The sequence below is a fragment of the Bactrocera tryoni genome, chromosome 5 (genome assembly GCF_016617805.1).
Source record: "Bactrocera tryoni isolate S06 chromosome 5, CSIRO_BtryS06_freeze2, whole genome shotgun sequence".
Classification (NCBI taxonomy): domain Eukaryota; kingdom Metazoa; phylum Arthropoda; class Insecta; order Diptera; family Tephritidae; genus Bactrocera; species Bactrocera tryoni.
In genome coordinates, this window is record NC_052503.1 from 40,202,147 (window position 1) to 40,225,780 (window position 23,634).

A 23,634-nucleotide genomic window follows, 5' to 3' on the forward strand; every position below is an offset into this window, starting at 1 on the left:
AATTAGTCGCACAATATTCAAGGCCACGTCACAAGCCCACTACGCGAGATAATGCACTCACCAAAAGTTTAAGTTTTCAATAATTGATTGTTTCATTGGCTGTATTGCATGTAGCACCATCCTGTTGGAACCAAAGGTCGTCCAGATCAGCATCCTTCAGGCAAGAAAAAGTCTTTAAACATGGCTCTATAGCGTTCCCCATTGATTGTAACGTAATGACTGACTTAATTTTTGAACAAAAATAAACTAATGATTTCCTCTGCCCAAAGAGCACACCAATCAAGGGCTTTTTGACGATGTAACGGTGTGTTAAGAAGGCTTACGGTTGGCTTCAAATGCGACCATTTTGTTTATTAAGATATCCATTCTACCAAAAGTGAGTTTCATTGCTGGCCGATTTATGGACTCTTTCGGGTCTTCTTCGATACTCTGCTCTACAGGAGTATTATCCACCAGAGTAAACGTGATGCGAAATCGGTCCACGGTCGCTCGAAGTACCGACTACGTTTAATGATTATGTCGGTTGAATATTGAACACAGCCAGTGACACGAACCGAACCATTATTTTGGTCAGGGCGCATGAAGAACTAATCCATTAATCAATTAAATTATTGCCAATGCTGAAATAGAATTAGATATCAATTTAATTACGGTTTTCGCCATTGAGTTCTGTTTAGAAATTCTTCGCCTCGGCGTTTACTTTTTCATTTTCGCTAAATTTATTTCTAGCGGATAACAATCTCCTAGGCGGGAGAGCATACCTCGTTTTTTTACATCAAAAATACTGTTTCATTAATCCACCAAAGTTAGGTCTAACGAAAAAACGTAGAAAAATGCTATACATGTACGAATAATTCGACCCGCTTAGTATATAAATTTCACCTTTTCTTATGCAACTACATATTTTATATATTCACTTTGGTTTTTTTCTAAACAGAACATTAGTAATAGGCAGCAAGAGACAGTATGACCATTAATGGAAAAGAATCCTAATCTAACAAATCCATAAAAATTTTCCCATAACATATCTCACATACCGAAAGTAGTCCATTATTTGGACCTAAATTTAGCCGCTTTAGTTCGTTCTACCCATAATCAAATATTTAAAAAATAATAAAAAAAACAGAAAATGAAATTGTACCCACATTTATACTATAAATATGTCATATAATTTAGGTTGTTAACAACCAATTTTTCATTCGGAGCACTTTCAGTTGAAATTATGCAACCCAAAAATTTGTCAAAGCAATGACCCGAATATCATCCGCCCAGTTACAACACACTCACATGTCCTTTTCTATATGTCCTACATTTTGTCCACATACAATGGCCAGCAAACAAATGTGCTGCTTCCTTTCCTTTCATAACCTAAAAATTCCGAAAAATGCCCAAATTTTGCCGCCAAACAAAAGTTTTGCTCACAATAGCGCTAACACGAATATTTGCATACATTGTCGGTTATATTTTTTAGTATCTTAAGCAAATACGCTTTGTGTCTGTGTACATTTGCTATTCTCGCAAGCCTTTTAATATGACCACCATAATACTTGTATGAATGCTCCCGGTTTATTTATAAATATGTTTGTGGAACGCATTTTATGAAATAATGCAAATATGATTATTTTGTTGTTGTCATTTGGCTGTTATTAGAAAATTTTAAAGTGGCATAGACCAGTGCAGACCAAAACAGTAACAAGTGAAAAAATTATAGTAGTTGTAAATCCATTGGAAACGAAAGCGGAAATAACAAATGTCAATAACAACCCTTTGAGGGTCCTTATGAAAATTTTGCTTTACCTCTTCGATCGACTGAAAACAGGTTCCCCGGAGCGACAGTTTCAATTTGGGGAACAAGTTGAAATCACAAAGAGCCAAATCTGGTGAATACAGTAGTTGATCGATGGTATTAATTGCGTGTTTGACATTAAAGTTATTTACAACCGTGTCTCGACGTGTGCCAACGTGTAAAAGTCGTGAATTATTCTTCCACATTCCGTTCGTTTTCGATAGAAGTTGGCACGCAATTACCGCAATACGGCCTAAAAGAACTTCTTATTGACCGTCTGTCCGTCCGAAACAAATTCATGATGCACGAAACCACGAATATCGAAAAAAACTGTGAGCATCGTCTAGATTTTTGAGCTACTTTGATGTGTTTTTTTTTTGGCTTAGACTAATTTTTTCTCTCCACTTCGATGATTGTTGACTTGTTTGCATGTTAAACTCATAAACCAAAGTCTCATCGGCAGTTATAATGCTGTCCATGAATGTAAGATCGAAATTCGCATGATTAATAATTTCCAAAGAGATATCTTTACTGTACTCTACTTGAAAAAAATTCAGCTTTATCGAGACGAGTCGAGCAAGAACGTGTTTCATATCCCAAATATCTACCAAAATCATGCGAACGGACTCGCGAGAGATGTTGAGCTCTCTTACCATATCAACGATCTCTCGACCGTTTTTGAAGGCTTTGCACTGCTCGTAGGCTTGTGTTATTGATAAAACTGAATCACTATAAGACTTTTCCAACATTCGAAATGATTCTGCACACGAAATTTGTTTAGAAATACAAAATTTGAGACAAATTCTTTGTTCGATATTTTTTAACCATTTTAAAAATCGCAATGCACTACTGAGGTGTACCGACTTAAGCAGCTGCTGTAAACAAAATAAATTTTTGAAATATCATTTACGCGAGGAAATTAATTACAATTTCCGGGTGCTTTTTTGTCACAATATAAAATAAGTTTCTTCACAAAGTTTGGAGTAATCTTACTTCTTGTATCTCAAACACACTTTATAGCATTAATCTTTAATCGCGAAGGGTATTCTATTTTCGATGTTGGCTTAGTTAATGTCTTTTCTGGTTTGGTGCTTTATTAGATCAAAGCCGTTAAAACTGGTAAAAAATGGTAAAAATGCACCCGTTGTTATTTTTTGTGTCAAAAAAAGTTCGAAACTATTGTCTACATTTTTTTCGAAACATGTTTTACATGAATATATGTATATAATGCATACAACATTGTTCTTTCAAGTCTCCTGACGACAGTTTCACCATTTTTTCCGAACGAAACGGTCATCAATAGTTCCCTAAAGATATTTGAGTCTTGTACTCAAAACACACTCCAAATATATATTTTTCAAATGTATGAGTACAAATAAAAAGTGAGGTTATTAGGGAAGGGACAAGAGAAATCACAAAACATTATGCCTAATCTCGACAACAAATAATAATAAAACTCACACTCACATACACAGAGGATGTTGCAAAAAGTCGTAAAAGCACAAATTTTCTTATTTTTATATTTTCTTGCATGCATAATAAGGTAAATAACATGAGGACACAAAGCATAACTACTGAAAGCTCCTTACACATGGAAAAACCACACATACATACATATATAGGCATAAGCACATTTATTTGCCAATGTTAACAGGGATAGTTAAAATCTGTTTTTTTTTACATTTACATGTGGGGCATATTACATACAATATTTCTTTGTTTACAGCCTTAATAAACAATTTCATATAATTTATGCACGCAATAAGCGAAAGATGAAAATTTTAATAAAACTTTGTCACACAAATCTGTTGAATTTTTGCGAAGCAAACAGGTTTTTCAGCATTTACTTATGTATATACATACATTTCTGTTTTTCTACAGGCTTATAAAGTTCCGTATCCTAATTTAAGTTTCTCAAGCCAATGCGCTACGGCAGTCGTGATACTAGTTGCGCGTACGTAAAGTATACATGTAGGGACTGTGTATGTATTTACAAATGACTTGTGACATTTTAGTACTTTTTCGCTACGTGTTGCTCAAAATATTAAAGTTTGTTTTCTCTTAACGGATGTTTTAAGGCTTAAAACTAACTAAGATATAACATTTGGCACAATAGACTTAAGGTCGGGATGCAATCCTCAGCTATTTATCTTAACATTTGACAAATCTATCACACAAACTGACTCGGTAGAGAAATCTTTTCTAGTTTTCGACTTCTTCTGTTTCTGTAATGTTCGATCTCCGTAGATCAATAAGTGTACCTTTGGCAACTGTTTGTTTACAACAAGAATACTTTGTCTGGTAATATTTACCAAGGAAAGATTTACAACGAATTTGCTGAAATTTCTAATGAAATCAGGGCTGCGGAATCGTTGAAAATATAGCAGAAGTATTTTAAGGAGTATACTTTATCACGTACACAAGCATTTGAGTGTCACGAAGCATTCAGTGAAGGTCCTAAAGTCATCGAAAACTTGTCTCCTGCGAGTCGTCCACACATCTTTTGGGTATGTAAGTGTGTCATTACTAGACGCGTACCAAAGTGCTTGAACCCTTTGCAAAAACGACGTCGAATAGAGTTCGCAAAAGAGATGCTTGACAAAGTAGCTAAGGACCCTACCATCAAACACATTATTACTGCTGACGAGACGTGGTTTAAAACTGTCCAATAACAAGGCAATTATTCACTTAAGAAATGAAATTCAAGTTGTACATGTGAGTCACAGTAGAGAGAGGCATTTTTGGTTTCACAAGTTAAAAAATTCGAAATTTCTCTTATAACAACGGCGCTAATTTACATTTTAACACCAATGCAATCTGCTCTGGTTTCTATACAATCGATAGTTCAAGCATCAAGAGAAACTTAGCTAAAATCAGTTCGTCTGCTTGAGGCTACTCACGAATGAAAACCACTTATCCTGTATAGGCACCGTAACGATCATTGACCTTCGAATAGATTGTATGTACCTTTTGTCTTGTAATAAAATTGCACTAATACTTAGTAAGCTTGTTACGTTTAAAGTATGTACAAAATATCAGATCACCTCAGAGGAGATTCAGGAATCAATTAAAGTATGTTAAAATATTCACAAATTGATTTGTTACCAAAATTTGTTAGAATTGGCCAATCGGTTCTTTTTAAGGATGTTATGTCATAGCTAGGCTTATATAATAACACTAACAATTTGTTGAAAATTGAAGAAGTATACTTATAATTTAGGGCGTCCATTTTGTAAAAGACTATAAAAAATACTATTAATTTGCTTTTAATTTTCGATTAACAGATTTGGTCTATATGCGGGTTTGTTTTCAAAATTTGAAATTAAGAAAAACATGCAAAATAGTACTATTCTCTTCTGAAAATACAACATGCTGTAATCTTTATGAAAATTTGTGGATTACAACCCAAAAGAACTGCGCCGAGCTTGCAGCCAAGAAAAAAACCAATGAACACTCTGATGTGAACCGCATTCCAAAGAAGGCATTTTGTATCGACAAGTAGAAATACTAGTCAGAAGGGCAAGATCTCGACTTTTAGGTGAGGTAAGACAACTAGCCGCTGTTTTGAAATAGTTTTGAACCGGTCTGCAACATTAAGGCGAGTCTTGTCGCAAGGAAAACAATTCCGGGTCGTTTTTCAGTAATCGCTCGCTTCAATTTGATATCAGTTGTCAGAACCGTTCTACTTTAAGCGTTTCACGCGGTTTTAGAAGCTCATAGTTCAGCACATCTTTCTGATCCCACCAGATACATAGCTTTACCTTGGAGGATTTGCGTAATGGATATATTTTTACCTTTTCAGTTGCAGTCGGATGAGGAAACGATTTTTTTGTAATCGTCTAATCCTCAGAACATATTTTAGTGAGTTGAAAAGAAAACTACTGTGAAATTTACATATATGTGACCTGGTCTACGAAAAGGGAGCTAACGTGCGAAAACTAGTTTTCTGGGAAAAGTTGTTAAAAATAATCGTCAGTTTCTCGTTATCTCGTTAATTGTTCTCCTTTTTTTGACACCTAAGCCCCCTTTCCGTAGACCAGGTCACATATTAACATTTTAAAGGGTTTTGCTAATAAATAATAAAGTTTTGAAGAAAAAAGTTCACTACTAAAAGATATTGTCCGTAAAATGACCTACCGTCGACAAAATGTCATCGAAAATGACATGGAAAGCTACATATGTATATACAGAATATGCTAAAAATTTTACAGGGATTGGGACAGATTTCTCTTAGTAAACACTGCAGCAGTTTCGCAAAATGCTGCTTCGAGAAAAACGCGTTCAAATAGAGCCGATTGAACTGAGTGGCTACACTTTTGGCAGCTGTAACTGAAAATATATTTAATATCTTCATTTAAAATTACAGTATGTTATGCTTACAGATATCGAAATATAAAAAATAATCAATTTTTTTTTTTAAATTCACACTAGTAGTGACTTTTAAATTTCTTTATATTTGCCACAGTAGTTCACAACTTCAGCATTTTTTTATGATAAATGGAGATCTATTGTATGAGCTTAAAGTAATTTTTCAAGAGTTAAACACAATCGAATTCTTCGTTGTTCCCTTTTTAGCTATTGCTCATGCTTACCAGCCTAGGCTGTTATACCAATAGCAGGGTTCAAAGCTTGTGCTCCATGAGTTCTATGCGGTTGTGCGAGTTTGACTTTTTTCTTTAGCGTAATCCGCACAACAATGTTTTGCTGCAGCAATTTTCCAACTACAACTATTTTCTGACGTCGCCGTATAGACAAGGATAAATGCACACACATCACATTTGTCTTTATGCGCCTACGGGGCATCGTTGAATTCGTGCCACAGTTCCGCCATTTCGCCGGATATGTTTTTGTCTACATTGCCATTTCCAATTCATTTTACTTTTATTCTATTTTGCATTTTATTTGTTAGGCTTTCTTCGCCCCTTTTCTTTCTTTCCTCCTCTGTATTTGTGTGCATAGCGTGTGTATAACTGTTTTTATTTGCCCCGAAAGTTTATTTATTCGCTTCTGCCTCATACAAAGGAGCAACTATGAGCACCGCCAAGAGTGAATGGGCGGAGCGCGAGTTCATGGTGGGGGTGGACTGAGCATTTAAAATTCATTTGCGTTGCTAATGTGAAATGGCCAAACATGTTTTTACAATTTAGCTTAAAGTTTTTTGTTCAAGTGTATAAATACTATTGTACTGGTAAGCTGCTGCCGATGTTGTTGCTGAATAGTGGATTTTAAATTCTTAATGTCGACATTTCTCATCAAATTGTATTGCCATATGGGGACTAATCGACACATATACATATATGCATACAGCTTTAAGTATAAGTGCTGTTTCGCTTTTGTAATTTAGAGTGAACTATGTTCAACAAATAGTGATTAACCCTAATATCTTGAGAATTATTGTGTACATTGTATTTATTTTCCGGACAAATCTAAAAGTAAGCTTTAAACTTTAAAAGTGCCAGTTGTCAATGATTGCCTTTAACGCACAGTAACAATAACAAGTAATATATAATGACTGAATAGAGTTTTTAAGGAAATTCTAAGGTCATCCCGATAAATCTCCTCTCCTTCTTTAATGTATAGGGTGATCCATCAGTTCCCTACTTTTTAAAGAAATAATACATAAACTTGAAATTTATTATCCTTTTAAACTTTAATTTGGCATTTATTTTTTAAAAATTATTTCTTTCAAATGTTGGCCGCGGCTACGTCTCAGTTGGTCCATCCGTTGAGTCCAATTTTCGATGACTCGTTCCAGCATTTCGATTACCTCCAAGGCCTGAATCGAAGCGGGATTATCCTCATAGACTTTAGACTTTTCATAACCCCTAAAAGTCTAACAGTGTGATGTGACATGATTTTGGTGCCCAATCGATCGGCCTAAAACGTGAAATTATCTGCTCAGCGAAGTGTTCTCTCAATAAATCAATTGATTGATGCAATGTGTGGGAAGTGGCCGCCATTGACGGTTACATTCTCGCTGGCATTTCGCCAGCCCACAAACCACACTAAACCGTGGATGAAATGGCGGCTCTTGTATCTCTTTAGATTCCTCTTCGTCCCAAATATTTACATACCAATTGAACCAGAAATATGCCTCATAGCTGAACAAAATTTGGCTCGAAAACATCGGTTCTTCTTGGAACTTTTCAAGATCCCATAGAGCGAAGCGATATCGCTTGGGAAGGTCGAGCGACTTCAGTTCTTACTCAAGCTGCTTTTTGTACGCTTTCAATTTAAGATCTCAACGTGACGTTGCATATGGCAGTCCGAGTTACAGCGAATGGCGCCAAATCGACTCTTCAGGGTCTGCGTATACACTCTCAGCTACAGCTGCTATATTTTCTTCATTGCGTGCTGGACGCCGTTTATTTGGTCAAATATCATTCATCAATGAATGCCGGCTCTCAAGTTTTGTGTTGCGAATAGTACGCTCAGTAGACCGATTAATGTTGACTATAAGCTGAGCGAAGCGCGCGAAACACATTCTTTACACAGCATAAATTTTCGTAATAATGTTGAACGAATTGTAAATGTACGTTCGTAAGCCGTCTTTCCATGATGAAATGACAAAATATACTGAACAAAAATAAGACGACAGCTTGACACAACTCACGCGCGATCTGTCGAAGAAAGGCTATTGAAAATAGTACCTTTACTTGGATCACCCGTAGTTTTGTATGCCAAGCTTCTTCATTCCTTCCTCGAGTTCGTCAATTCATTTTGATAGCGTTCTCCGCCTTGCTTTAGTGGTGAAGCTGTGGCCTTGCAACTTTCTTCTGTGCTCTTTGTTTCCCGTGTCATCTTTGTCGCTGCACTTTGATTTAGTGTACTATGCAAGTGATGAATCTACTAGAGAACATCTAGAGATACAATTCCTTTATAACTGCAAGGTTATACAGTAGATGTTCTTAAGAAATATTTTTAAAATGATTTGAGATGTCCTTATATTATATATTCCGAAAAAGTGTGTTAGACATGTCCGTTTGTCCGACAATATCTGCATATGTATATGCGAAATAGTTTCTCTCTCTTTTTTGAGATATAGAACTGAAATTCTCCATATCTCATCCAAAAGCTGTTCATTTGTCGTAATGGCCTCTATAGTATCACTATATCATATAGTTGCCATACAAACTGAACAATCGGAATTAATTGCCTGTTTGGTAAGCTTTTTCATCATGAAAATTGGTAAGTGCGTTATCTTGTGGTATTTGAAAACAATATTTACAGACTTAGATTCATTGAGTTTTATCTGCCATTCCTTTGCCCATTGTAGGACTTTATTTACAAGTTTTCGGAGATAAATAGTCGAATCGTGTTCACTACCGCCAACAGCAAGCAACGCGGTAACATTTGCAAATGTGGCTGCTGTTTAATTGCAGTCTACTGGCAGGTCATGCTTGAATAGAATATAAAGAAGAGAGCCCAAAACACTACCTTGTGGAACTCCTGCTTTTATTGTCCTGTGAATAGAATACTCGTCCTTGTTTTACGCGGAAGTAGCGACCTGACAAATATATTTTATTTTGTCATAATGCTGTTTCGGTAAAGTCAGTTTCAATTTCGAAAGCAGATATCATCCAAAAACACGGTAGAACAGAATTTTTTTTTACCTCAAATACTTTTTCAATAATATGTGTAATTCTGTAGATTTGATCAATCATAGAATGGTTAGCACGAAACCCAAACTAATGCGCTGAAATTATGGTTTCTTGATTTTATTGAGATGTTTTATGAGAATTTTCTTCAAAATCTTTGCTATTATCGGTAGAAATGATATGGGCCTGTAAGAAGTTACATTCAAACTGACACATCAAAAGCAGAATAGTGATGCTTTTAACATATACCCTTTTAAGCTATAAGAAAGGCACCTGTGAAGGGTATTCTAGCTTCGGTGCAACCAAAGTTAAGAGTTTTCCTTGCTCTACCCTGAAAAGGGTATACTATTAAGTTTGTCACGAAGTTTGTAACACCCAGAAGGAAGCGTCGTAGACCCTATAAAGTATATATATAAATGATCAGTATGTCGAGCTGAGTCGATTTAGCCATGTCCGTCTGTCTGTCCGTCTGCCTGTCTGTATATGGACGAACTAGTCCCTCAGTTTTTAAGATATCGTTTTGAAATTTTGCAAAAGTCAATTTTTCTTCAAGAAGCTGCTCATTTGTCGGAATTTCCGATATCAGAGCACTATAACATATAGCTGCCATATAAACTGAACGATCGGAATCAAGTTCGTGTATCGAAAACTTTCACATTTGGCGAGATATATTAACGAAATTTGGTACAGATTATTTTCTAAAGCAACTATGTAATCTCCGAAGAAATGGTGCAGATCGGTTAACTATAGCATGTAGCTGCCATACAAACTGAACACGTAGTTACTAAGAGAAATGCACCTCTGAAGGGTATTTAGCTTCAGTGCAACTGCAGTTAACGTTTTGTCTTGTTTTAGTTTCGAATTTCTTTTCTTGTTCCAAATTTTACATTATTCATTGCAATATTATATGTTTTCCATTCGATGCTATACATTCTATTTAATGCAATTTCGCTTGCTTAATTGAATTATTTTGTGATCCTAATTGCTACTCTCCGTTGTAACTGAATTATCAATTTAAACTGCATAAAATATCATTCAATCTGCATTATTCGCCAAAAATACATAAATAAATTGAAAGCATTTACTCTTTATTATAGCTATATATTGGTTCGTTTCCCATATTTACTGTCTAACAATAAAAGCAATAAAGTCATGTAAATATGTACATACGTGCACACTATTTATGCCGTTGCTTCTATATATGTTTGTATCGACATATGTATGTATGTATGTGTGTACATATTAGCAGTGCAATAAATCGCATATATTTTGTGTTCCCTTTTTAATGCTTTCATATGGATGCAGCAGTCTTTGCTTTAATTTTTGCACTGCTCCTCCTCCTATCTTATTTGAATTTAATATTTTATTCATTGTGCACATTTCAGCACTTTGGCCCAAATATGCGACTGCTCGTCGACAGTAAAACATTCGATGGCAGAAGGCGTGCTGCATGCGCCAAAATAGCTGTCCACACATGCAGCCACGCCCACACACACACACTCTGCGTTGCATTTGCACATAAAATAAATGAAAATAAATGAAATCAAATGGAAATATATTACGCTTTTGGTGAAAATGCAGCCTTTTGCGCTGCTCGCCGTAATTGGCTGCCACTTGTGTATTTTATTATTTCTATTAAAACGGTTTTTATTTATTTTTGTATCATTTTTATTTACTATTCGCCTTATTACATTTCACCAGCATATTTATTCAAAGTGCTCTGCCACTGCTTCCTTTCCGGCGCACAATATTAACTAGCCAAAAGCATACAATAAACAATTTAAGCGGCGCGTTATGGCAAAGTATCACATCTCAGGGCCTTCCGCTACTTAAGCAGAAGGTATATTCATATTATCTCCTTCACAACTTAGCCAGTGGCCATTGGCGCTGCGCTCTGGGCGCTTGCCTCCACAGCGACTCCAGGAGCTGAAAGTATCATGTTTACTTGATGACGTTGCTGCCATAAGCGTATTGGGAGTTACTGCAACATTTATCGCATTTGCTGCAAGCAATTCAATTCTGCTCAAATATTTTAGTCGGCTTGCTTGAAACTCTTTCGCGCTTTAACGGAAATTCGAAAGATGTGTAAAGGACTTCCATTTACTGCTTCTTTTGAGTGCTTATTTTTATGCGCATATACTGTATATATGTAATATAGAACGTATATGAACTATCCGGCACAACGTTATTGTTTATTTTTTTTTTCATTCCATTTTTTCTTGTGCATATACCATATTTTATTAGTTGCTTTTGCTATTCTTTGCTTTGCCAAAATTACTACTGATAAATAATTAATTTTTATATTTCATGCTCTAACATTGCTGTATGCTACGTCCCACTAAGAAAAGTTTAACCAAGCCAAACGGTATCCATGTACAAGACTGATTTTATACTAGTTATAGAAAGAATGTGATTAAAAACGGTCTACAACATTTTTGTGCTTATTTTTTGTTTCTTTTATGCATCGCGGGTTTTAGGACACGCCACGTAAAAAACGATCCCAATGCAAAATTACCAACAGCCTCGGAAGAGGAAGAGATTCCTCAAAATCAGAATAAGAATAAAAATAGTTCTGAATTTTGTTTTATGTTTAAAAAATGGTAAAATTCAATTCGAGAATGCGTTGACGACGAACCAACGAATTAGTGCTTGAAAATCGACTATTAACAGTTAGAGATCTTACTAGCAACGTTGGAATTACGGAAGTATCAGTGAAAACCGTTTTGAAAGATCATTTCGGCATAAGAAAATTTAATGCAAAATCATTCAATTTTTAAAAAGAACAGCGTCGCGTTAACGTCTGTGGAACAATGCTTTCCCACAATCAAGATGACATGAAACATATTATTACTGGCGATGACACTTCAATCCATTCTTACGACCCGAAAACAAACGATCAATCGGCCGAATATCGTGGCAAAGGTGAGCCGAAGCCGAAAAAACCACATCAAAGCAGGTCAAAAATTAAAGTTATGTTGACGGTTTTCTTCGATTATCGAGGTGTGGTGCACTCCATATTCCTTCCGACCGGCCAAACTGTCAACAAGGAAAACTATTTGAGTATTATGTGTAATTTTCGCGAAGCTATTCATAAAAAGAGGTCGAATTATGAGCCGCCAACTCTTGGTTTTTGCACCACGATAATGCTCCGTCGCAGAAATTTCATTTACAATCCCACATATATAGTCCCCAATCATTCTTTCAGTATACTGACGTCTCTCAAATTGCAATATACTTGTATATTGATGAAAACGTTTCCCTTATTCTTCCAAATAAGCTGCCATATTAACTTTAAATGAGAATGTAAAATGTGCATTTTACATCCGTTGTTGAAGAATTTCGTAATCATATCAGTGATCAGCTCGTTATAATTATCAGCATTATAGTTTCCGAGGAAAACATGCACTACTTAAAACGGTTTTTCTCTCTTCATTGCTTCGGGAAAATATGTATCACAATGCATATTTCTTTTATAATAATAGGCCTACAAAGGTTCTAGCTTCTATTTTCGGCTGAAAGCCCTGAAAAAAAATTCCTTAAATATAGAAATCTTCACATCCATATTAAGAGCCTTTACAAATTGTTGCTATGACCGCCATTAATATACCATAGTTTTCAAATCGACAATTTCCATTTAATATTGTATTCTCCCACTTCTTAATCTTCACGTGTCGGACAATGATTTTGGAGGTAGTGAGCAGTATCATTCCTGCTAACCCACAGGCAAAAGTAGTAATAGTATTTATTATACCAAACTTGCATTCCAGTCGAAAAACACACCATTATGCCGTTTCGCTGGTCCTTCGATCTTGGAGTATCAAACAGAAACTTAACTGGTGTTTTCAAATGTAGATAATTGCTATCTTATAGTCCGTTATACTGATTTAATCAGCAATCCCCATATACACTTGAACTCAAGAAAAATGGCATTGGAGTGTTAGAGAATTCACACCGAGTCATTTCAGAGCATCGCATTGACTGGGAAAAAGCTCTATTCTAGTTGAACTAGAAATTCAACCAGTGCTGATAGCTAATACAGACCATATAGTAAGGGAAAATAAGGAAATACAGTCAACCTGCTTGTGCTTACATTCATTTTGTAGCAATTTTACTCAAATATAAAGAAAAATACATAGATATGCAAGCACATATACGTATTTTATGTAATAGTCACTCTGGGTGTCATTGCCCGCTCATCACGGAACAGCTGTAATGTTTCCACACTTGTTATTTTATTTATTCAACATTTTTTTTTGGCGAAAGTTTCAAAAACTTGAAACTCTGCTGCTTCTGCAAAGTGTGACATTGATTTATGATTGTTTGCAATTTATTTATCATTTTCGCAATTCTTTCGTTGTCATCTCTCTAGAATTGCATTTTATGCAGACTTTGCAAAAATTTGCAACTACAGCAAATCAGTTTGCATAGTTTGCATGTGAAGTTTGTATTTAGTGCAAACTACAAATATTCGTTCGAAAATACACGATAAATTCACTTCATGTTGAAAAGAAAAAAAAATGAGATTAAATGAATACAGAATTTAATTATTATGTTATTTGCACCAATCGTCACGTAAAATGCAAAATAAGCTAAAATCACTTTTTATAAGTTTAGAGACCAAGAAAAATCGATATATTAGAAGCCACCCATATTAAAACAATATTTGAGTGTTGGTTATAAAATGGTTATATATGACAGCGGAAGCCGAAAATTTTATGCTACATACAAGTACGTGTAACATGATGTAGTGAATCGGAAGCAATTTCGATTTTTTTTTGTTTTTGCTGATGCGTTGTTTTGCATTTTAGGTGACTTTATATAATTTACAGGAGAAAGAAAAAGCGGTAATACTAATTACTCATGTTGAAACAAAATTTGAATTTTGGTTACAACTTGTTTAGGTCTGTTAGCAGAAGTTTAAAATTTTGTACGTGCATGTAATATGCATGTATGTATGATGTAGTGAAATGTAATCAATAAAAAAGTCAATTTCGAATTTTTGATCATATGCTGAAAATGTTCTGCGGAGCATAGCGAACAAATTTGCTTAAGAAGCTATGGAACTAAAACGCTTTGAGTTAGCGATTTTCAAGACAAACTTTAGCTTTTAGGGAGTATAAAAATTTATTGGCCAATTTTTGAGATATCCAAATGAATATCCTGTGTGTTAAGGTGTATTTTGATATTGTGCTGGCTATTTGTTGGCACCGACAACTGTAACGTATATGCATCTCCCATACCCCCTAAAACATTTTCCGCATATGCGATTTAATAGAAAAAAATGGACCCGCTCTAATAATAAATATAAATGGCAGTAGTAAAAATTCCCCCCTGAATATTGCATCTCTCACACAAAATATTTTTGACAATAAGATAAATAAAATGTGTACCTACTCTACTACCTACTCTCCTTAACCAGCTCTCCAGTTTACCTTGTTTTTGTAATTTTTTCGCCACAAACTAATTTCCAAAGTTTAAACAAATAGTGTGCTTATTTGCTATTCCATTCACCGTTAGCCTGTTAAACTTTCCGTGCTACTGCTGGTGAAACTTTGTTTCGCAAACGGTGATTTTCTTTTTGGTTGCCAGAAGAACCCGGTGAGTAAATCAAAGCGATTAGTACTCTTGAAACAAAAAAATTGCTTTTATAAAATGGAAATGTAACTGAGCCACTACTACCGAACTCAACAACTGCCCACCATCTTTATATGACGGTAATCGGACTAACTCGGGTGTAAAGATAACGGGTACGTCAGTAGGCACTTTGAGCTTTGGATTAGGTATGCCTTGATCTTGACGCAGTTTAGACTTCTTTCGTCTCTGAAAATCAGAAATTGTTATAGTAGTTGTAACGGCATATTGCTCTCTCCTACCAGAAAATAGAAACATGTTTCCAAAAGCTGTCTTTTCTTCGCTTTTAAACTCTATCAATGGATTTTTGTGAAATAGATTGTGAGCTTTCACCAACTCCAACAGCACTTACCTGTATGTGTTCATCTTGCCGCAATCGTAGGAGTTCTTACGGGGCCTTCTGCCATAGGCATTCATGCTGTAAGGCAGTCGCACGCACATTGTCTAGGTTGTATGGAAGAAGTTGAGGTGGAAACTTCCAGGCATTTTATGCTCCCTTGTCCTGCCTTTGCAAAACTTAGGCTGAAACTTCGCGGTAGTCATACTTTCGACGAACCGGAAGACATAGCCGAAAACTGACATTGACTGCTTAACAACTTCGTAAACGGCTCAAAGCTTTTGTGGTTTTAGAAGAGGCTTTATGATTAATTTTTATAAGAGCTGCTATTATTATTAAGTTTTAAAGGAGTTCCTACAACGGACCAGTGTTAACGTATTTTTTGCGGTCTTTATGAACAATTTTTAGGTGCATTCCTACAACCGACCAGCGTTTTTATATTTTTGTGGGTATTTATGATCCATTTTTGTCGGAGTTCCTACAACCGACGGTAGTAAGCTGTCCGAGTGAGATCCCTATTAACACCGATATTTAACATAACCTAACATACCTTTATGGGTTTCATTATTGATTAAAAAGGTATAAGTTTGGTCTAAGTAACCGGAACGGTTATAGTCCAATTGGGCCAAAATATTAACGCCAGTTAAATATAGAATTTTAAAAGGATCACATAGCTAGAGGTCCTTTATATATATACAGTACGTTGGTATGTGTGCGTAAGTTTAGCTTGAGAATGTGTAAGCTATCTTGTTTGCACAAGTGCGGCCGGCAAAACAAGCGAATGAAATAAACAACTAACCAAGAACCGAAAGTTTCACAAAGTGGCCCACAAGCAAGCAGCTAGCGATGACCGCAGCGCATACCATACAAAAGCTCTTACTGTACATGTACATATGTATGTAAGGTTCATCTGTATGTACATTAGACACATTATATATTTATGCGCTTGCTTCAACGGAGGAAAAATATAAACCTCTGTGGAATTTACATTGCTTTTCAACACCAACAACTAATGCGCGCGAATTTATTTGAGCACTCAATGTACACAACACATGTATAGTATATATGTACATATGTACAATGTATATGAGTATGTGAATGAAAGCACATAATTTAAAAAGTAATTAGCACAGTCAAATAAAGGCGGGCAAAATGCGAGGCAATAAAAGAAGGGGTAAATTCACATTCTCTGTGCCGGCAATGAATTGAGTTAATCTCGTGCACCATGGGAGGTGGCAGTTTTGAATGGATACATATTTGCAAAATATACCCGGACGCGGGCGTTGGCTGGTCGCTATGCAGCCGCATCCGGCGCCACAACTGCGCAAACTATACAAACGGTGATAATATATGTATGCATATGCACGTATGTATGTATATGCTCCTACGCCCGTGACTGTTGCTCGTTGCAATGCACCTCTATTTAGCGCTCACCGTCCACCGAGGTGCAAACATGAATACATACATATGTATGTACATACTATCTAGGAAATGGCATTGGCTGTTTGTGATCAGCTTGTAACACTGTGCGGCGATTTTCGTGTCTCTGCGAAGCTCTCCAGGTTACTGGGTGACCCAGTACCAGCAGCATTCGTAGCAATGTCCATGAAAAAGGGTGCGTAATTTATATGAGTATGTGTGCACGCAGTAAAAACCTGGTGACAGGAACTTTGTAGAATCATAAATAATTAATTGTGTTACATCGACATTTTTTATACCCTGAACAACGTATATTAAGTTTGTCATGAAGTTTGTAACAGCCAGAAGGAAGCGTCGGAGAACCTTATACAATTTATATATCAAAGGTCAGAGTGATGAGCTGAGTCAATTTCCGTCTGTACGCGAACTGCTGTCTCAGTTTTTAAGATATCGATCTGCTTTCCTTCTCACCAACCCTTGAGACTCAACGGGGTTGAGTAAACAATGTGGAGGAGAGAGTGAAAAATACCAGTGGCGATTTATTTGCAAAAGTCTACATGAGGCCTATCAGCTTTGGTGTTACACGGAAGTAGTCAAGCCAATCTGGTTTAAGGTGCTTTGGAGTGGTGGACCGCTGCTAACATCTCAGGCGACCCTTCAAGCTTTGGGAATACTGCAATATCTTCCAGGCGGAAGTCTTTGCGGTCAGGAAAGCGACTGAGGCAATGCAGGAAACAACCAAACAAGCAATCTCACATCTCCTTACGTCAGAGGATATCCATAGAAGCAGGAAGACAGTAGATGTAGTGATTGCCGGTAAGCAGCTGCATATATACTTAGTTCCAGTCCATAAATGAATTCCGGAAATCCAGATAGCTAATAAGATTGTGAAAAGCTCCATTCGTCTAGCTACAGAAGCAGCACAGAAAATACTTGTGTGAATAACAACGATGCACAATAAAATTTCATAAAGAGCTGACAGACGAGTTAGGGTGAGATGGAATGCTTTAAGACTGCAGGACGGGTACTCGCCAATGGCAGGTCACAACCTACTGGCATCACACATAAGCCGCATGGACATAAGTAACGATGATACTTGCAGAAAGTGCAAGGAAGTATCCGCGAGAGAAACGTTGGAGCATCTCCTTTGCTGCTATCGAGCCTTATCTGCAATTCATCTTAGATATCAAGGAGCTTTGAAGCTCATGAAACAATTCGGTAAATTTTTAGGGCAGCTAATTGCATAGCAGAGGTTCGATCTGAAAAATTTGTTCCAATATTGTAGCATTGTTATATTTTTTAAATATCTCGTAAATTAAAAATGTTGTCCAAGCAATCTGTAATGGTCCGAATCGACGGTACCGACAAATGAGCAGCTTTTTGAGCAAAAAAGAATGTAGAATGTAATGAGGCAAAGAAGAATGTGCTTCTTTTCAGAACAAAAAATCAAAAGCTGAAGAACTAGTACGTGTATATACAAGCAGATGGAAATAGCTGAATCAACTCAGCTCAACATGTTGATCATTTATAGATATTTTATAGGTTCTCCGATGTTTCCTTTTTGGATGTTACAAACTTCGTGACAAACTTACAAATCCTACGAGCACAAAGCCTTCAAAGATGGTCGAGAGATCGTTAAAGGCATGCCTCGTTCTGGGTGACGTTCGAAATGTTAGAGAGAGCACAACATCTCTCGTGAGTCCATTAGAATAATTTTGGTGGATATTTTGGGCATGAAACACGTTCGTATCGTAAACAGGTCTCTTTGTACATGCTTGATCGTGCGAATTCCGATCCCGCATTCCTGGAGAGCATTATAACTGCCGATGAGACATGGGTTTATGAGTTTGACCTGCAAACAAGTCGCCAATCATCGAAATGGGACCCGTTTTCAGTCGATCTTAAAAAGCTGCTTAGGAAAAGTGTTTCGAGGATTGGAAAATCGTTGACATAAGTGTATTACATTTGGTGGGGATTACTTTGAAGGCGACAAAATTAATATTAATGATAATTAAATAATTAGCATTTTTTTTTTTAATATCCAAGTACTTTTTTTTTTTATTTGTCACAATGTGTACCCTGTTCAGGTTACAATAATTTTCTTTAGGAAAACAGATATTTTAGTACATGCTGTTAAACATATCTACATTTGCAATTATGCGACATTTGACTATCAAATGCCGTCCTGCATACTTTTAGGCGCGCTGTGTAACGTTCCATGCGAACTTATCTCACAACTGAAAGGTGTGTACGCTAGGTGCGGCATTGTAGACGCCGTCGCTTTAATCAAACGTACATGCTTTTGTACTTGTGTACATTTGCAAATAGTTATGTATAACTACCTATGTACATATGTACCTCGCACATATACATATATACCTCCATTTACGCCCTTACATGTATGTATACGACACGAATCTTTGTAATGTCCTAGACCAACTTTTACACAGCTGTGCTCCAATTCACCATTTCCCAGCCGTGCCGTCTTCGTTGCTGCCATTCACTGCTGCTTGTGTGTGCTTGCTGTTTTTTTTTTTTTTTTGTTTTTTTTGTTTTTGCACCCGTAACCTTTTTATTTGCTGTATAAATTGTGGAAATAAAAGGTTGTCGTTGTGGCGTCACAACATTTGCTTGGCTACTTTCGCTGACATCCTTTTGGCGCTGCTGCCGCCCTTCGTTACGGCAAACATGCAGAGATACAATTAGGTGTGCTCACACACATCCATACATGCATACACTCATATGTGTCGAGGCCCGCTTGTTAAGGTTATATGCATGGGTAAATGACACAAGCGCACGCCACCGGCAATTTCGAATGCAGAGAATAAAGCGTGAAATAGAAATCTGCGTGAACTCAACTGTATAGTTTTTAACCAAATATTTTGTTCATAGCGTATATGTAACTGCTTTGTCTATATGTATATGTATGTATATCAATTACTGTGTCAGACCGGCAATTCAGTACTTGGTTTAGTTGAATGAAAAAAGAAGTCAAGCACGCGGCACTTCGCACTGCAGTGCTATCGACCATTGTGCTTCCGGACACTGGAAATGATGATTTCACCACTTGCAGCAGCCGTCTCCTCCACTTCTCATTAAAACGGAAGCGCATAGTTCGCCATTTTTCCGCAGCCACAATTGCTTCAAACCTCGTAATTTGGTGTGCTTGTGCTTAAAATGCGGTAGGATACCATGCCATTTGGCTGGCTTGAAAGTGGGTGACGCAATATTTCTTTCAGCGTATGCAGCATTGTGGTGAATTTAAAATGCAGTTGTTGCCTTAATTTGACTTAACCAGTGAGGGTTTCTTTCAATTAAGGGCAATTAAATTTAAATTTTGTATGAAATTATTGCAATGCGCACATAATGTATACATACATATAACCATTAAAACTCAAAGGTTCTTTTAAGGGCTTATATACAGTTAGACGACCGAAGAAAAGCGAATGTCCTAGATTTTTTTCTGGAAAATCTTTTAAATTTATTGATCCAAATTTGTTCACATATTCTGGTATCTATTTTTATTAGTAAAAATATTTATTTGGTATGGAACTACAGCCGATCTCCGGGAGCTCCTCTGATAAAAGAGGTTTTGCGGTGATCACTATACATATCTCTCAACTGAATCCTCTGAAATTAAAAAATTTTTATTTTTTTTTTCAAAAAAATCACTCTGTATTCTTAAATTCTAAGATATTCGACATAGTCGTTTCTTTTTTTTTTTTAATTACCAAAAGTCGACTTTGGTTTAGACTGTCACCCTGGGTGTTTTTTTTATAGTAGGAGGATGCATCAAAACCTGGAGTGCGGAACTTTAATCCTTTAAACCTAACCTACTCTCAAATCATATCTGTCCTACGTATTATTTCATGGGAGAGAGAAAGACTTTAACACGTTCTACCCAACGCATTTTATTTATGTTTCCATATATTATGTGCACAAGATCTTCAAGTTGTTTGTACAACGGCACTTTTTTAATTGTTTTGTTTTAGAAAGAACTATAAAAATTAATTTTATTTATGTTGAAAACGCCAACAACCTATATAAATTTATGATTCCACAATCTATTTTATTTCCATGGTCCACGCCGCCAGATAAAATAATTTGTCTGTGAACCACCGGTGGTACACGCTGCCAGATAAGCGCAGTGCCGCGTTAAGTCTCATCTATCAAACGGACTGACTGACGGCTGATATACTGTGTATGTCTTTCTGTCACACTAGGTGTGCCCATCAATATCTGTCAAACTCTGAAATGGAAAATTCTTCGTTGGACATACATATATATTTATTTATATTACTTTAAGCAAACGCATTTTGAAGTTTATGTTATTCAATTATTTTTGCATTAAAGGAAGGGCTTATATTATTCATTTTTGTGGAAACCTTCGCAATTGTGCGTGGTGCAAAAACCATTTCTCTTTGCTAAATTTCGTAAAGTTTTTTGTTTCCTATGCTTCGAACGCACACAACATATCAGAGATAAAAAGTTGTTGGAATTCTACGTTTAAAAATTGCCCACATTTTTTGATTCCTCTTTGTATTTCATTCAGCGTTCATCGCACAAATTGATAAACCATTTTGCATAAACACCAAAAATCTCGCTTTAAAATTTCCTCCAAAAAACATTGTAGGCGCGAATGAAATCTTTATATAAAATATTTTTTTTTTAATTAAATATTTCAAATATGTAAAGAGTTCATAAAAATATGTGCATATATATTTTTTTTTAAATCGTTTGATAATTATTTTAATTTATTCCATATATTTTTTGTAGCTAGTTTCCAACTAGTTCCAAGTTATATTCATATCTTAATTGACTATTCGCGCTGCTTTTATTTTTTTGGTTCAGAATAAGTATATACACCATATATATGGATATATAATCCACTATCTGCCCTTGTGTCTTTAAACCGATTTTAAATTCAACAACAATATATATATTTATATCTATTACATTTTTTTTACACCAACAGTTGGCGAACTTCGCTCCCATTGTCCAACAATTTTACAACTTTACAGCTGTTTGTGACAGCAATTGTGTCGCTTCTGAATTATTTATTTTTTCTAAGTTACAAGCTTTTCCTTAGTAATCTCTTGATGCTGATTTTTTTATTCTTCTTTACAGACTGGCGTAGCACTGACAGCACCGACCACCACGATCGCGTCCAACGGCAATTGTCCGTATCATCCGATAGCAAATTGCTGGACGATGACATTCGAGAGGAGACGCGCGTTATTATGCGCCCGAAAAAGCCGCCCAGACCAAAATCGGAGGTTTTTCTCAACAAGCAAGACCCGCACCCACGACGGAAACGGTTTAGTGCATTTGGCGTAAGTATCTACTACTTTATTAACTACCAGCGCACTTTTTTCATATATAAGTTTGCATGTACAACTTTATTGTGGCCAACGGAAGACCATAATAAAGGTAGTAGATGTGGAAAGGAAGTGAAACACAAAAGAGAAATAAAACAGCATTAATATTTATAAAGCACAGCAGATTAGCGGGGGAAAAATAAAACAGAAATCTCTTAGTGTTATATTTTTTTTTTCTTTTTACGCCGTTCATAGGCGAAGCACAATTTTATTCGCATGTCCTTTAATGCTTCTTGTCTGTTTTGGACAATTAAAAGCAACATAAACGTTAAATACTCACTTTACCGTCAATCATTGCCCTGCACCCCACTCAATTCTCTCTTCATTCTTTCAAAAAGAAAGTGAATCAGCATTTTAGGTACCCAAATATACAAAAATATTGGGTCTAGTAAAAATAAACCCATTTATTTTGCATTAAATCGGAAAGGAGGGATTTAGTATAATTAGAATTATCCAATTTGAGTAAAATATGCATAGATCCAAACTATAAGGTTAATGGAAAAAAATATCCCTTCAAAGTTCCTGGAGCTTCTGGCGATTCACTATGGATATGTGTAGTTTGGCGTAGTTCTGATGGAACACAATCTCTCTGACCGAAGCTGGTCGCCTCTGGGCGATTGCTTACTTCAGACGGTCTAATTTCTAACAGCACAGATCAGAGTTTCGATTGCGACCGTTTTCCTTTGACATCGTTGTAAAAGACTCGCTTTTCATCATCATCTTCATAAGTGTATCGATTTTATTTTACAGCCTTATTTAAAGGTATTAAACGGTTTTTTACTTGTTTAGTTCCTGGTTAAATAAAACACTGGTTACATAACAGTCGATCTCGCTGACTTATATTATTTTATCGATATTTTCGACTGTTGATCTCTCAAAGCTTGGTAAATTTTTGACATAAAAGTTTCTTGGTATCCATATTTGACGCATGTTCAAACAACTGATTCAAAAAATCACAAAACTGTCAGACAATTTTTTTTTATGTTAAATCGCGTCTATCTAACGCCATATTGCGTAACTCAAACGCACTTGGATACAGATTGACTAAATAATTGATATATATATTTTTTTTATTTATCCTAATATACTAAATTTTAGTTAAAACTTATAAGGTGATGAGTGAACATGTAGTCATTTTATAATGGACCCTTCCCAGACAGAAGGAATTTCACTTCTAAAACACCCTGTCCAATTGCCTACGTATGTGTCACTCTGTAACAACAGTGCAGTACTCGCTACACAACACACTATCAACCACCGCAAACAGAAATCATCATTTCTGCGCAGGTATACTGTAAAAATTCTTCCAATGTATTAGCTTGCAGTTTCAAGCCTTTGAATTCTCAACTGGTTTTACATCTCTGACACATAAGTGAAACGAAGTTGGTATGTAAATTCAATTTGTTAAGTCAAATTTTTGATCTCTTTGGAATTTATCTTGGTGGGACCCTTACCTTAGTGTATTGAGTGTCCTGATATTGAATA

The 23,634-nt window shown here is 36.0% G+C and overlaps 1 protein-coding gene across 2 annotated transcripts in view; it reads left to right on the forward strand.

Annotated features, from left to right (window-relative positions):
- The window catches only part of LOC120776567 (cyclin-dependent kinase 14), a 287,704-nt gene that overhangs the window by 225,820 nt on the left and 38,250 nt on the right, over window positions 1–23,634 (forward strand). For both annotated transcript variants that reach the window (XM_040107329.1, XM_040107330.1), the window contains one exon: window positions 21,899–22,104. In XM_040107329.1, the coding sequence (XP_039963263.1) occupies window positions 21,899–22,104 (206 nt within the window). The remainder of the gene's footprint in view (window positions 1–21,898; window positions 22,105–23,634) is intronic.